This window comes from Schistocerca cancellata, chromosome 10, assembly GCF_023864275.1.
Source record: "Schistocerca cancellata isolate TAMUIC-IGC-003103 chromosome 10, iqSchCanc2.1, whole genome shotgun sequence".
Taxonomy (NCBI): domain Eukaryota; kingdom Metazoa; phylum Arthropoda; class Insecta; order Orthoptera; family Acrididae; genus Schistocerca; species Schistocerca cancellata.
The window spans coordinates 80,403,503-80,420,759 of record NC_064635.1 but is presented as its reverse complement, the minus strand read 5'-3'; the positions used below and the strand labels follow the sequence as shown (position 1 = coordinate 80,420,759).

The 17,257-nt window shown below is 38.5% G+C and overlaps 1 protein-coding gene across 1 annotated transcript in view; it reads right to left on the bottom strand.

Annotated features, from left to right (window-relative positions):
- The window catches only part of LOC126106883 (eukaryotic translation initiation factor 3 subunit F), a 60,232-nt gene that overhangs the window by 33,464 nt on the left and 9,511 nt on the right, over positions 1-17,257 (bottom strand). The window contains exons 4-5 of the mRNA XM_049913297.1: positions 12,510-12,601; positions 3,607-3,755 (exon numbers count right to left, since the gene is read on the bottom strand). Of these exons, the coding sequence (XP_049769254.1) occupies positions 3,607-3,755; positions 12,510-12,601 (241 nt within the window). The remainder of the gene's footprint in view (positions 1-3,606; positions 3,756-12,509; positions 12,602-17,257) is intronic.

Below are 17,257 nucleotides of genomic sequence, written 5' to 3'. Positions count from 1 at the left end.
ACTGCTCATACGCGACTCAACTGCGCATGCACAGAAACTTGGTGGAAACTGCTCAAACGAACCTAATGTTAACCGTTGTTACATCATGCCCATCGGAAGTAGTTTATTGTTACAAAGTATTGCATGGTCTTTGTCCTAAAGCCTTTGACACATTTTGCTGATGGCAGACACTTGTGTGTGTGCTGTATTCTGTTGCTGTAAATGGCACATTTCCTTTGCAATTTAAGTTTCATTTTTTTCCCCCTTGTTTATGTTTAATTGCTGCAATATATCAGTTCTTACCAGTAAAAACTACAAAAATTTAACTAAAAACTAAAACAATGAATAATTTCCGGAATTCTTAAAATTTACAGAGTTTTTCCCAGTTTTCTCCTGGACGAAAAAATTCCCGGGTTTTCCCCAGATTTCCCCGTTGTCATGGAACGTATACAACCTGTAACTGTGATACTGAGGTGTCAGCGACAGCCTTGGTCAGCTATTGTGGTTAATTTGAATGTATAAAATGAGGCAAGAGGAGCTTGCAAGCATGTAAATTAGTCTAGCGTACAATCAGGGTGTGGCTAAAAATCAAGAATCATGGTTGCTTTACTGCCAATTTTATAGCAACTTTAATTTGCCACAAGTGCCACCACCTTCTGCAGAAATGTTATATGTACATTAGTAAAGGCTTTACCTCAGATAATTTTTCAACTTAAAGTTTCCTTTCATAGAGAAGGTCTTTCATTAAATATGAAGCTGCCATTAAAATAATCAATGACAAAAAAGTAAAGTGCTTATATCCGTCAGTAAGTAAAAATAATAAAAAGACAGCAGTATTATTTCGCTTTCAACAGGCCTGTAAACTTGTAATTGTATGTTTCTTTGTACCATATTTACTCGAATCTAAGCTGCACTCTAATCTAAGCCGCACCTGAAAAATGAGACTCGAAATAAAGGAAAAAAATATTTCCCGAATCTAAGCCGCACCTGAAATTTGAGACTCGAAATTCAAGGGGAGAGAAAAGTTTTAGGCCGCACCTCCAAATTGAAACAAAGTAGGTCCATTGTAATATGAGACACAATTTAGGTCGAATGAAAGACGATACAGCTACAGTAGTTTGGTTCGAGTCGTAAGCTTAGCAGTTAAGCTTTACCAGATTCGAAATAAAGGAAAAAAATATTTCCTGAATCTAAGCCGCACCTGAAATTTGAGACTCAAAATTCAAGGGGAGAGAAAAGTTTTAGGCCGCACCTCCAAATTGAAACAAAGTTGGTCCATTGTAATATGAGACACAATTTAGGTCGAATGAAAGACGATACAGCTACAGTAGTTTGGTTCGAGTCGTAAGCTTAGCAGTTAAGCTTTACCAGGTAGCCATTGCTATGCGTCAGGCGCTCCGTCCGTATTTATACGGGTACCCTTCCTGTTTCACGTGCTTCGTCTGGTTTGAATCGATTGCTTATTTTGCTTTGATCTGATAAGTGCCGTTTTTTTTTTCTTATAGGTGTTTACGTCACTCTAAGCTGAAAATGCATTACTGTACTGTGTCATGCATTGTTTGTCTCATTCTGATAGTGCGTGTGCCGGCCGAATTGGCCGTGCGGTTAAAGGTGCTGCAGTCTGGAACCGCAAGACCGCTACAGTCGCAGGTTCGAATCCTGCCTCGGGCATGGATGTTTGTGATGTCCTTAGGTTAGTTAGGTTTAACTAGTTCTAAGTTCTAGGGGACTAATGACCTCAGCAGTTGAGTCCTATAGTGCTCAGAGCCATTTGAACCATTTGATAGTGCGTGTTTACGGCCTGTCGCCGCTCGCGGCATGACTTGCTTTTGTGAGCGCTACCGCCGCTTAAAAAAAAAGAGGAATCGTCTCATTAGCGAAACAATGGCAAGAGACCGCTATTTGTTTACTTACAATGCTGCTTTCTTTGATAATGATCAACAAGAACCAAATAATAGACTGCGTATGATAGAACATGTTCCGAACGAGAGTTAGGCGCAAATTTTTCTCCGTTTGAAAATCTTTGCGGCCGCTTCTTTAGTACATCAAATTCTGCACAGAAATTAGTCATCTTACATTTGAAATCTAGTCAGTTGCCGTGCTTCATTTCTGACTATATCACTATTAGGCATAAGAATAATACGAATATAAACATGATACAATACGTATATTCTTCCGCGTTTGCTGTTGTCTCACTCTAGTTTCGTAGTTTATTAGGCAGACAGGATTTAAATGAGATAGCAGCTAACACGAACGAATACATGGCAAAATGTTTATATTCGTATTATACTTATGGGGAAGAGAATACTGCATGTGATTCACATTTCATCAGGTTCCTATTAGCAACCATATCTTCTCACAGGTAGGAAAAAACTCGGAAAGTAGAGGTGGCCATATTGACAAACATCCCTAACAGTCTTGCCAGTCGGATTTTCGTAGTACATTGAAATTCTGCTACATTCGAAGATGAACAATACGGAATTTGTGTTTACTTCGTTGGATAATGTATGAAAATGCAGTGGCCGAAACTAGGGGCGGAGAAAAAAAAAATGTTTTGGCGCCAGTATTTATCTTTGTGCCCACAAAGCATGCTTGTGTAGCGCTACATATATTCGACGGCAGAAGTTAGTTGTGGCGGCATCTACCAACATTTTTCAGAACTTCCGCTTGCTTTGCACTCGATTCTAAGCCGCAGGCGGTTTTTTGGATTACAGAAACCGGAAAAAAAGTGCGGCTTAGATTCGAGTAAATACGGTATATGTTGCTTTAAAGTAGTTTGTCAAGCTGTGTAGTCATTTACAAAGCCAATTTGACCTGAGTCCAATGAGAGACTATTTGCTAGGTCTTCTTGTTAACTGTTGAATTAATTTTGCATTTTTCATTCCACTTACAGTCGTGACTACAGGTATTTGCAATTTTCTTAATTTTGTCTGTTACTGTTTACAACTGATTATGGTTCTTCAAACCATACAAGTTTGAGTGACCACCAGGAGCTACTTAACTTGTGTGATAAATGAAAGTAACGCCTCCTCCTGAGCAAATGCAGTAATCAGTACAATCATTTATTCTACACCAAATTTTTCCTTATAAATAATAATTGTACTGCCCATTTGTAAAGAGTAACTTCATGTGTAAATTGTTGAAGCCCATAGTAATCAGTACTAGTTCAAATTATGATCTTTTTTGTGAGAGTTAATTAAAATAATAATAGTTCATGCTATTGCCAGGAAGACTTTGTTAGTAGGTTCATATGCCCTTCTGCATTCGTTGATCATACTGTATAGTAGTTTTTGCCAATAGTAAGCGTTATTGTGAGACAGTATATGCTGCTGCATTTACTGGCCACTCTGTTTTCTGCATAAGGGTTAGCTGTTGTGTTGTTTGCTAGGCAAGTTGCTGTATAATATTGAGACAAACTGTGTTACATTTTCGTATTAGTAGAATGTCAGTTCGAAACTAGTTTGCTTTGCTGTTGTTACTGTTTCATTTACTTCATGATTACAAAATTATAGTCCAATTCCTAGTCATTAGGTAAAGTCAAGGTCAGTCTAAACCCTTAACAGGAGGTTAACATTATCAGCGATTGCCAATTTGTTAAGGGCCAGTAGTGTTACAAATATATGATACCTTATCAAGCAGTTCAGTCAGCTTGGCAGCAGCATCTGCCACTTGGGCCAGATCTGGCATGGGTTCCACCAGAGGAGCTTGTTTCAGTGCAGACTTACGACCTCCAGCAGCTAAGACTGCAGACATGACTGTCTTCTGGCACAACTGAACTGAAAAAGAAAGAACAAAGTTTGCATGAGCTTACATATCATGAAGCTATGTAATTTGAAAGTGACTTTTGTGCACATGCATTGTGTCTTTTCACGAATTCATAATTATCAAATAAGTATTACACACAATGGAAAGTCCTTTGTGTTGTTGTGGCCTTCAGTCCAAAGACTGGTTTGATGCAGCTTTACGCTGAAGTGACAAAAGTCACAGAATACCTCCTCGGAAAAAGTCGTTTGAAGTCTCCTGCAGAAATACAGAGTCATTCAACCCCTATAGCTGTCCATAATTGCAAAAGTGCTGCCGATGCAGGATTTCGGGCACGAACTGACCTCTTGATTATGCCCCATAAATGTTTGATGGGATTCATGTCGGGTGATTAGGGTGGGGAAACATGCACTCGAACTGTCCAGAATGTTCTTCAAACCAGTTGCAAACAACTTTGGCCAGAGACACGGCTCACTGTCAGCCACAAAAATTCTATCGCTGTTTGGGAACATGAAGTCCATGAACAGCTGCAAATTGTCTCCAAACGAAAACTACCATTTCCAGTCTATGATTGGTTCAGCTCAACAAGAGGACCCAGTCCATTCCACGTCCACACCATTATGGAGACACCAGCAGCTTGCACAGTGCCCGGGTGAAAACTTGGGTCCACGGCTTCATGGGGTCTGCACCACACACTAGCTCTATTATCAGCTTTTCCCAACTGAAAATCTGGTCTCACCTGACCAGACCACAGTTTTCCAGTCGTCCAGGGTCCAACAGATATGGTTAAAGGTCCAAGAGAGGTGCAGTGGGCGATGGCGTGCCATTCACAAAGGCATTCACGTCGGTCGTCTGCTGCCATAACCCTTTATTGCTCAATTTCTCCACATTGCATCACACATCCCACATTGATTTCTGTTGTTATTTAACACACTGCTGCTTCTCTCTCTCTCTCTCTCTCTGCGCGCTTGTGTGTGTTTTCCACATCTCCTCCTAAGCCACTGCTGCGATTTAAACCTCCTTTACTGTCAGGCAAGAATTGCTTGGAAGGAGAGGGGAAGGGGGGGGGGGGGGAGTAAGAACCACCTACCCTATCATAGTTCACGAGATATGATGTCATAAATGGTGAACTGCATGAAAAACTGCCACATCATGCATGATGTTTAAATTTATTACATATATGCCACTAACTGTACTCACCATAAATTACACACACAACACCCACATATGCCATTACATGCATCCACAAAAGCATATCGTGTTACCACATGTAGTTTACAAGATACAACATCATAAATGCTAAGACGCATGAAAAACAGCAGCACTGTGTATAACATTTAAATTTATTACTTCTTTTCTACTAATTCTATTCACAACACATTTTGCAGACAGTATCCATATATGCCACCAAATGTACTTTTTAAATTATATCATTGTATAACGCACAGATAAAGAGATATGACTCCAAACACTGAGATGTGTGAAAAACTGCAGCATCGTTCATTAAGTTTTTATTCATTACTACTAAGCCACCTGCATAGCTGAGTCAGTTTGAAGAAATCCCTGACACCTGGCAGCACTTTTAACAGTTTTCAACTGCAAAGTGCAAATAGCTGCAGGCTAGCCACCTATAGAGCCACAAAGAATCATTGCCATAACGGCATTTACAAAATCGCACTGCAGACACACAAAGCAATTGTGACCAGCATACAGCAATTACCTGGGGTCATTTTTCTTTAATTTGGATACTGTACTTTCTAATTTGTACATTATGAATATTTCTTTGTAAATGAAATTTTTTTGATACTACTTAACTATCAACACAGGCAATTTTTTGTTTTCATTTCTAACATAAAACTGATAAAATGGATAATCAGGCAATGCCGGGTTTGCCAGCTAATATGTATACTGTATTTAGCAGAGTCAAACAATGGAAAACCCAGGATGGAATGTAACAATATTATGAACAGAAAAGTTGCCACTCACCATATAGCAGAGATGCTGAGTCGCATATAGGCACAACAAAAAGACTGTCACAAATAAGCTTTTAGCCAGCAAGGCCTTCATCAAAAATAGACACACCCACAAGTGCGCACCCACCCCCCCAAACATCTCAGCAGCAATCCACATGCTTACAAATTGAAACTGCAGAGTTTCCTCATGGCTCACTCCTTCCATTCTGTCCAGGAGTTCCTAGAAAAATTAAGCAGATTCTTGTTGTATTGTTATTTGTGTTTACTTAAACTTATGGCTTGTCTTTTTTGGGCTCATAAACATTTTATTTTTATCTGTTTTTACTTTTATGTTGTAATTTCATGTACTGACATGTTCCATGACCTTGGAGATTTGCTCCTCAATTTGATCTACAGAACTTGACATGTAAATAAATAATAATAATAATAATAATAAAAATGCAGTACAATGGTTGCAGGTTAGCTGCCTCTAATGGGATAGGTGATGTTTGTGACCAGACTGGAGTAGTTGGTGGTGGGAGGATGTATGGGACACGTCTTGCATCCAGGGACAGGTCTTGCTCAAATGGCTCTGAGCACTATGCGCCTTAACTTCTGAGGTCATCAGTCACAGGTCTTGCATCCAGGTCTATTACAGGGATATGAGCCATGAGGTAAGGGGTTGGGAGCAAGGGTTGTGTAGGGATGGACAAGTATATTGTATAGGTTCGGTGGATGGTTCAATACCAATGTGGAAGGGGTGGGAAGGATAGTGGGCAGGATATTTCTCACTTGAGAACAAGGCGAGAGGTAGTTGAAACACTGACGAAGAATGTAATTCAGTTGCTCCAGTCCTGGGAGGTACTGAGTTACGAGGGGAATGCTCCTCTGTGGCCGGACAGCGATACTTTGGGAGGTGGTGGGAGACTGGAAAGATAAGGCATGGGAGATTTGTTTTTGTACAATGCTGGGGGGATAATTACTGTCTGTGAAGGCTTCAGTAAGGCCCTCTGTATATTTCGAGGAGGACCGCTCATCACTGCAGATGCGATGACCACGGGTGGCTAGGCTGTGCAGAAGTGACTTGGTATGGATAGGTGGCAGCTGTCGAGATGGAGGTATTGCTGGTGGTTAGTAGGCCTGATATGGACAGGGGTATTGATGTAGCCATCTTTGAGGAGGATGTCAAATCTAGGAAGGAGGCTTGTTGGGTTAGGTAGGATCAAGTGAAGCAAATGGGGAAGAAGCTGTTGAGGTTCTGGAGGAATGTGGATTGAGTGTCCTCACCCTTGACCCGGATCGCAAAGAGTCATCAATGAATATGAATATGAACCAGGTGATGGGGATGGGTTTAGGATTATAGGTGTTTAGGAAAGATTCCTCTAGATGACCCATGAATAGGTTGGCATAGGATGGTGCCATGTGGGAGCCTGTAGCCCTGTGTGTGTGTGTGTGTGTGTGTGTGTGTGTGTGTGTGTGTGTGTGTGTTTAGTCTATTTTTGACGAAGGTTTCGCTGACCGAAAGCTTATTAGTGACAGCCTTTTGTTGTGCCTATCTGCGACTCATCATCTCCGCTATATGGTGAGTGGTATTTATCAGAGTAAAAGATGACCCTGAATGTAAGACAACCGCCCTTCTTTTAAAAGGCTCCATGAGAAAATTTGTTAACATATTCTGACTAATCAAAATTACAAACTTTTTCATGCAAGGAGGCTGTCAAAAAGTTAACATTCTACCTATTCTAAATTTATACCATTTATTAAGTGTCTACATTTTGATAATACAAAAAGAAATTGTTTACATTAATTTTTATCTTCATTGACTCTTTTGTTTACTTATCCTGGTGTCTGCAGTAGCACTAATTTTAAATGTTGTCATCATCCTAACAGGTCTGTTTTGACTTTCATATCTCCGTTGCCAAAAATATTTGGCTCTTTCTTCCGAATATGTTGCAATTTCTGAGGTTGTGGCTACTTTTTTTTTAAAAACACACAGCAGATTTCACTTATATCCTGATATGAGACGGTTACAATGACATTTACTTCCAAACATATTGTTCTCTCATTGGCTGTGTAGAACCAGCAGATGACACAGCCCCAACGTTCCCATTATACCTCACAGTGAGCGTCGTTAACATTGCTGCACAAAAACACATATGTATGTCAGTGGTCTCCATCTACACTTTTTGTGTCGCCTGCAAAAATGTATGTTATTGTCGAGCATTTGTACAATTTTAAAGTTAATTCAATTCAGAGTGCAAATGGATTCAGGCAAACTTCAGTTTAAAGATGGTACATGTTCGTAGAGATCCAAAGTTCACAGAATACATTCCCCCACACTCATCTTAGGTCTCAGCCATGATGGGTACTGTTCCCCCTCCAACTTTCTGTAATACTGTGCTTGAGCAAAAGTGAAACATGGAGGGGGGTATTATCTTCTAGGGTACAGGTCATACAAATAACAGCAACTGATACATAAATAAAAGATCGCATTACTATAAGTCCAATTTTTGAACTTTTGCTTCTCCTGCAATCTAGTGATGTCTGTCCATGCTACCTCCCCAACATATCTATTCGCTGTAATTTATTCTAAAGACAACAATTAGGCTGTTTGATATGATTTATTTTGTTTGTTAAACATTTCAATTGGGTTAATTTTCCTTCTCATTTCATCTGAATGTCATTATTTTCTAAACCCGAGGAAAAAAAACTGGTAAAGATTTTCTCTGGTATTGTAATGTGCGTACAGTGATTGAATTTCTCATTTGCAATCCCTTGGTAAATCGTTACCTTTTCATGACCAAATATAATACTGACTTGGGTTCCGAATGATTTTTGGACGAGATTTTTCACCTTTTACTGTTACCTTTACTTAAAAAGCACCATAAATAATGGTGGTATGGTATTAATACATGGATGAGAATTTTTATTACAGACCTGTTCAAATATAAAATCCGTTAATCGATTTTGGGACTCAGTAATCAAAGAGTCCATAGAAATATGGTTACACGACAACCTAATCAACCACGACAGTGGCTACCATCTCAGCACAGCCTGGGAGCCTGCAGTCAGGAAAATCAGAAGAACATTCCGTTCCACCAAGGGCTGCAGACGGAGCAGACAGAGAAGGACGCCGGGACTCGAACCTCGCGCATGTGTCGCGCCCACCACTGGCCGATCCAAGCGCATCAGGCGATTCCGCGGGCGTGTGACTGGCCGGCAGCGGGAAGCAGAGAGCGGTTCAGCAGAGATATAAGCCCGCGACCGACAATATCCCGACACTTCACCTCACCTCAAGATGATGGAGACACATTCCATCGAAATGTTGCTACGAGACGACGATGCTGACAACCCGCAAAGACTTCATATACGATCGATACTGTATTGAGCGCTATGGCATGTAGGGAAATTTCAAGCCTATTCAAACACAAGTATTGTCACATTTTTTGTATGTATATTAAGCACTTACATTCCCACACTTGTGTAGAGGCCATTCACAAAAGATCTACTGTCATCATTGCTTTGGTCAGCATCTAAATAGAATTCCACTGAAAACACAACGAAACTAGTCGTTTACTTTCACCTGGTTTGTTAACCATATGTAACAAGAAAGGTCATGAGTGTCGAATTATGAGTAAAATCTAAATTTATCTTTTAGCCAAGATAAAATTTGCTACTTTTGGCAAAACACAATGGAGTTTACACGATGTCACATGACTAGCATGTTGTGCAGACACAATTGTGAGAGAATTCTGAAACACTGGTTCATTAATTTTATTAAGTCATGAACTGAGGAAAAGTAATGTGAATATATTACGAAAAAGCACATCCCCGGGACAAAATAAAAACATGTAATGTCTTCACTTACGTTGTTTCGAAACCCACAGAACTTTGTTTCATCAGCTATTGATGGCCCTTAAAAATTATTTCTTTCACCTAAAAAGTTTGTAGTTAGTGGAATAATATGGTAGGTAATGAAGTTTTACATGAAAACCCAAGGCAAAATACTCCAATCTTTGTGTGCTATCATTTCACAAAATCTCACTTTCATATCTTAAATCGTTTGTGAAACATGAGAACTTTTGTGGATATTTCATTCTGGCTTTATCGCTGGCAGTCAGACTGCAAATGAGTGCGATACATCGAATAAATTTTCTCGAAACTGGTGACAGACGTCAACCCAAGTTTAAAGAAGACTTCAATATATTAGCTAAATTTCATACGCAGTAACATATGTAACACGCAGCACCAAACGCAAAATCATAGCGACTCCGATTTTTCATTGCAAACTTTTCATAGCATCTAACTTCAATGCAAATATCGCATTAATTATAACCATTAGAACATGATGGGCACGTCGTCATGAGGCTGACATATTAAGCCATAAGTAATGCAAAAATGATTTTTATCAATTGAAGGTTTCTTTAAAACCGCCTGAGAAAGGAAAGCATCTTGATTTTGTCATCGCAGCGTGTTGCTGATCAGCCGAAAGCGGGTATTGGCCTCCCCTTCTGAACAAACGAATGAATTTCCCGAGCGCTTTGGACGAAAACTTGTCACTGCGCATCGGACACCGTGTCGTGAGTGGACTATAGCTTCTTCCTTGCAGTTTTGATGCACAGCTGCTCTATAGAAAACAAACAATTTGATGCCATACTCAATGAGGTTTTAGTGTTGCAGCCAGAAGGTCAATATTTCTTAAAATGCTTTACTGGATGTTTACATTTCAACCATCACATTAATTTGAGCATCACACATGAATTCACTTTTTCCTTATTTGTTCAATGGCTGGGGTGAACTCAAGCACCTGCCACTGACACTAACACTAACACTAACAGCTGAGAAGGGGAATAAGCTGTCCTCAAAACCTAATGTTTAGATTCCACAATTGTGCAACTCGATTTTTCTTACAGTTATAAAACAAAGCCAAAACAGAAAGTCACAAGAATGTGTTAAGCTCATGTACCTTTACACTTAATATTTCTAAGCAATATTATAATTTTTTTTTACATTTCTTTACCTATTCTTTCACACGGATATTGGTTGGCTTCTATTGGTGCATACACAATAGCACCTAAAATAATATTCAGCTAGTGGAAGAATGAGAAAAGCATGTAAGCTGCAGTAATTATTCGGAGATGATGAGGTTTGCACAAGATAGAGTAGCATGGAGAGCTGCATCAAATCTGTCTTCGGACTAAAGACAACAACAACAATAACAACAACAACTGCTGACTGCCAGAATGGGCTACGGAGAGGAGTTATTGCTGCCTATATTTGCAACACATTTAAGTTGCAGTGCTATGTAGTTGGAAAGAGAGGTTGTGTTAAAATATAAGTGATATCATTCAATTAAAATTTGAACACAGCATCAGAGAAATGTATTACACAAATGAAGTCATGAATCCATGCCAAGAATAGACTTGTGACAAAGAATTTTAGTGAGAAAAGTTTTAGTGGTAGCTTGTAGTGCAGTATACTGTGCTTTACAGTAAATCTTTGTGGGGAGCTGAATAAGTAAAATAATGCTGGTTATTTGAAACATCAATGCTCTTATATTAGAGCCTTCATTATTAAAATTCATTCAGGCGACAGACACTGATTTGTCGAGGAGCAACAAAATAGACAAGATTTGCTATGGACCATAAGGAATGTCGTTAATGGCAAAGTGGGTGAGGGCGGAGGGAAGGATATTTAACCTTGGACCTTCCATTTTGCAATCTGGACACTCAGCTGCACAGTGAGGTATACAACTAACATTCCAATTTAGGGGGAAGGATAGAATCAATACTTGAGTGTCTCTTGTGGCTGTGTCACGGTTTTCCAATACACCAGCAACTGACTGCAGTCTGCCATTAGCTTTGAGCATTAACGAATCTACATTATCATTCCATAACCCATGTTGTATCATGATCTTGCTATGACAACTGATTCAAATCCTCTGGTGTCAAAAATTACAAGTGCAAATGAAGGTTGGTTACATGAAATATAACGTGATAACTACAACATTATGTTTAACTGAAAGGAGATAATTTGTATTATAAGCCTAAACAATTTTTAAAAGACTATACCAAAGTGTACCTTACTGAAGTTTAACAGTGGTCACAGCAATGTGAACACTGGAAACTTTTATTCTTCTTCTTCTTCTTGTTATCATTTTTAAAAGACTATACCAAAGTGTACCTTACTGAAGTTTAACAGTGGTCACAGCAATGTGAACACTGGAAACTTTTATTCTTCTTCTTCTTCTTGTTATCATCATCCTACAGTGTAAGTATATCAGTCATTTCAGCCACACTCTAAAGTACAGACTAAACATCTTTATGGTTCTGTACATAGTGCAATGAAATTTCTGAGGTGTACCTTCACTTTTACTTATTCAGGCTGAATATTTGGTAAGACTAATCAGATTACAAAGGCATGTGGCTCACTTTATTTGTTTGAACACCACATTTTGCAAACAGTAACTGGTTGTGGTTTGCCTAGAGTGAACTTTTCAACTGTGGCTTTGCATCACGACCACTGACACATCTCTCTGTGGTAGAACCAACTGTCGGCAGCACAGAGGATGGGGGATCTAACAATGTCTATTAATGTTTTTACTCATAAGTGTACATTTACTTTTTTCACATATACAGATATTTTTGAGCTCTTGTCTAGACTAAACTGTTGTGAAGGTCAGGTAGGATATTTTGCTTTTTTTGTTTCCACAGGTTTTGAAAGATTGCCAGAGTAGGCCAATGTATAAAATGTTTCAATTTAGACTAAACAGCATTACAAAGCTATCAATAAATAATAAACTTAAAAACTGCTCACCTCCAACAACTTCAGGTTCATAACAGAGTATTTCCACTGCAACAGGCGTAAACATGCAGCCACATTTGCGCCTTGGGACACCAATGGGAACACTGAAAATGAAAATTAGTTTTCTGAGTAACTTTAACAAATTAACAAAAACATAGTACCATCTCTATCCTGGTAGAAGAATTGCTATTATTGTGATGTGTTTTGTGGACAAAGTTTACTGAATGCCCTTAGCAGTTCCACAGACTCCTTACTTCTTGTCAATTCTACCAAACTGCACCAGTTACTTGTCAATATGTAAACACAGCCCCTGATACTTGGGTCTGAGAGTCTTGTCCTTTCTTTTTAACGTTATTTCCTTCAGGAGGAAGGAATTAATAGGTTTGTGCACTTTTCCATGTGGCTACGCAGTACTAAAAATTTTACCTCTCATAACTTTACAATTTTCTCACGTGAATTTTCCTTTTGAAACAATTAATAAGTAACAATGATATCAAATTTATGTGTACACTGATAAAATATTACTTAATGTTTTCACTTACAATTTTCTTTAATAATGTTCTATTATATACAGTATGTGTTCTTGTACTAGACAAGATTTTGTTCGTCATAAAGACCCTCTGGATAAGGTTAAAACATGAGTTTGAAAATCGTCCTGAAACTTAAAAATATCTGTGAAGAAGTTGCATCTTTTAATCTCCAAAGCACTCCACTTTCACAAAAAGTTGTATTGTTTTTATCATGATAGTCCACTTAATGTGTATGTAAAACTGGTAAAAAAAGCTTTTTTTCCCCACTAGGTGGTTCCGTAGCATGTTAGGAATAGGGTCCCCAATTTTCAAACTTTAATTCCTGCTACAAATGTACAAGCAACCTCATTTCAACCAATGCACAAGGCCATGTCCTCTTTTTCTAAACACCTCTCTCCTTGTCTGCAATTTTTTATTATGTCCTATCATCAGAGGAGCATCTGAAGAACATAGAAGGCTGAGAGTTCATTTGCAATGCTATTAATTATGATTTATTAAAGAAATGCATGCACAATGGAACATAATGCCCGAACAAAAGCTTTAATAGTCTCATTTGAAAGAGCTGCCCGAAAACGTCTTGCTCATCTATTATTAAAATTTGCCTCCTATCTCATCTACAGCTAGTTCCTTCATTATTTCTGTGACACTCTCCCACGGATTAAACAAACCTGTGACCATTCATGCTGCCCCTCTCTGTATATGTTCATTGTCCTCTGTTAGTCCTATATGGTATGGGCACACACATGTGAGCAATATTTTACAACAGGTCGCACACAATTTGTAAGAAATCTCCTTTGTAGATTGATTGCAATTCCCCCATATTCTACCAATAAACTGAAGCCTACCACCAGATTTACTCACAACTGAGCCTATGTGGTCATTCCATCTCATATCCCAAATATTACCCTCACTTTTTTATACGAGTTGCCAGATTCCATTGATATTTAGTCACAGGATACTATGTTTTTTAAGTGCACAGTTTTACATTTCCAAACACTTAAAGCAAGCTGCCAATCTTTGCACCACTCTGAAATCTTGTCTAGATGTGACTGAATATTTATGCAGCTTCTTTCAGATAGTACTTCATTATAGATAACAGCATCATCTGCAAAAAGCCTGATGTTACTATTAATATTATCTGCAAGGTCAATAATAAACAGCAACAGTCCCAACACACTTCTCTGGGGTACACCCGAAATAACTTCTTCATCTGGCGATGACTCTCCATTCAAGGTAACATGCTGTGTCCTCCCCAACCAAAAAGTCCTCAAATCCAGTCACAAATTTCACTTGATACCTCATATAATCAAACTTGTGACAATAAGTGTCAATTTGGTACTGAGTAAAATGCTTTTCGGAAATCAAGAAATACTGCACCTATCCAATTGCCTTGATCTTTGCTAGTTTGGTATCACATGATCGATGTTTCTGGAATCCATGCTGGTTGGCATTGAGCAGGTCATTCAGTTCACGATACCTCATCATGTTTGAGCTCAGAATATGTTCTAAGAGTCTACAAAAAATTGATGTCAAGGATATAGAACAGTAGTTTTGTGGATCACTTCTACTAGCCTTCTTGTAGAGGGGTGTGACCTGTGCTTTTTCCAAAGAATTGGGCATGGCTTTTTGTTTGAGGAATCTACAACAGATTATAGTTAAAAGAGGGGCTAACTTAGCCACAAATTCAAAATAAAAATCTGACTGGGATCAAACTGGAGACTTGTTCACATGTAACGACTTCAGATGTTTCTCAACATTACTAGCACTAATATTTACTTCATTCATTTTTCCAGTGGTACAATGATTAAATTGGGGCACGGATTTTTCTTTGTAAAGGAACATTTGAAAATGGAGTTAAGCATTTCAGTTTTTGCTTTGCTACCCTCAAATTCAGTTCCTGTCTCATTCACAAGCAACTGGACACTAACTTTGGTGCCACTAACAGCCTTTACATATGACCAGAATTCCCCCCCCCCCCCCAAATTATGGACTGTTCTACTGGGTACATATCTAACCAGTGCATGGTCAACCATTGTTTTAAACTTGAGCCATAGTTCCTCTCTACATGCTCCTGCTCCAGGCTGGAAGTTTCAAGTTCCTCATTGAGATGCTGATCTGGTGTTCGATGATGGTAACACTGCAAGAATCAGGATCCATATGAGACTAGGCTTTGATGCAAGTTGTTTGACTGAATATCTCTAGATATTGCTAGTTCTGCAATGTCGGTGAAGAATACTGCCAAAAGGGCATGGATGCCACAAGGATCAACTAGAATAAAAAAAAGCTACATGAATACTAAATGTACGGTTATGGCCAACTTAAGGTATTTGTTTGTGGCATAAATTTTGATACAGTCTTCTTTTTGTATTTCATGAAAATTTCATTTTTCAGTGTGCAAGAAACATTGCAGATAAAAAGGTGCAATATGCTACAGACTTTGCACACACTGTAACAACTTCCAATGACACAAAAATTGTATTTAAATTTTTGTGAAATAAAAATTGCTATGTACCTTACAAATAAATTTTAAAAATCACTGAGTTCTAAAGCTGATATATATATATATATATATAAAAAAACTGCTACACAGATTTGCTTATCTAATTAATAACCTACTACAAAGTAAAAAGTACAGTAACCTTTGAGAAAATGGTCCTCGTGTGATAGTATGTATTCCACAAGTATCCTGCAAAGTGCTGATCAAATTATTTGATTTTAAAAATTCAGATTATAGCCAATAACACAAAGCCAACACATGGAAAATTTGGTTCAATTGTCTCTCAAACAACATACGTATAACTATGTATTTTCTTATCATCCCCCACCAACAAATTTTCATTCAGGCTAAATCTATTATCTTTGAAGAAAGATGAAATCCTACTTATTGTGTTATCAATTACAACTCTGTTAAAAATTTAATATCTATAGACAGCTATGCTATTGGAGCAAGTGTTAAAACATTTGTGGACATTGACAGTTTGAAGTAAAACACATCGTTCACCTCAGCTCCTCCTACAGGTCACCATAATCTACACAATATAATCACTGCCGATCAGCAAAATTTTGGTACCAACTGCATGTGAAATAAACCTAACAGAACCTATGATCTGCCTAAAAATTTAACTTTTTATTAAGCATTCACCTGGCATGGTGGCTAACCAGAATACTGGTTCACTAGAAGCCACAAAGTGTCTGTGACTTCGGACCAATCCTCACTTGTTTGCTATCATTACTAACCACAGTTTTCAAAAACTACTGTATGTGAAGAGTTTCTCCATTATACTTGGATGCAATGAAAACAGTGTTACCACCTAGCTACAGTTGACTGCAGTGAAGTTGGCAAAAGAAGATCCCTAACAGCTGGCAAAGATGCTTCAACCGCAAAGTGCAAATGACTACATGCAAATAATATTACCTATAGAGCTGCGACAGCAATGAGGCATCGCTGAAGAGGTGTGATTTTGCAAGGTAGACATGTGAGGCAGCTACTATAGGCTGACTGTGTTGAGAAAGCTGTTGGTACCTACTGATGCAATTTGGCTTCTATCAATACAGCATGCCCGTCAATCACACTGCAGAAGCTTCATAGGAAGAACAAATTGGTACTTGATAAATCTTGAACTTGTAGATCTTACTCTGAGACACAGACTCGGCCTTAGAGAAACACGATGACTGCACTGTAACTTTTTAAAATTCTGAATTTCAGCCTCTAGTTACTCAAGGCGAACCGCTACCAAGTCACCATCAGATGATCTGTTTAAAAAGGGACATGGTAAAATACTAGGAGACTACTAGGCCGTTAGAGGCACTCACAATGTGAACAAACCTGCTCTCTTATTTTTGGAACTTAATATTTATTCCAGGCCTGTTTAGTGATTGAGTTATTTCTAATGCCTATCAACAAACATTGGCATATCATTCCTATTATGCACAAATACACAAAGCAAAGTTTAAATTGAGTAACATAATGCATGACAAAAAATACTACAAAGCACTCAAACTACTGTCACACAGCATTTCCCCTTCCTTCAGAAATACACTATTTCGGGTTTTTATATTACCCAAAGATCCATTTACATGGAAAAACACACACGGGCTATGACAATAGAAGGTAACAAAAATTGTGCTACTGCTGAACAAAGGAATGGGATTTTTAGCAAACTGAATACTGGAAGAAGTTTTAGGGTTTGCTGCTGGTTGCTGCCAACTACAATCTGTAATATTTTCACT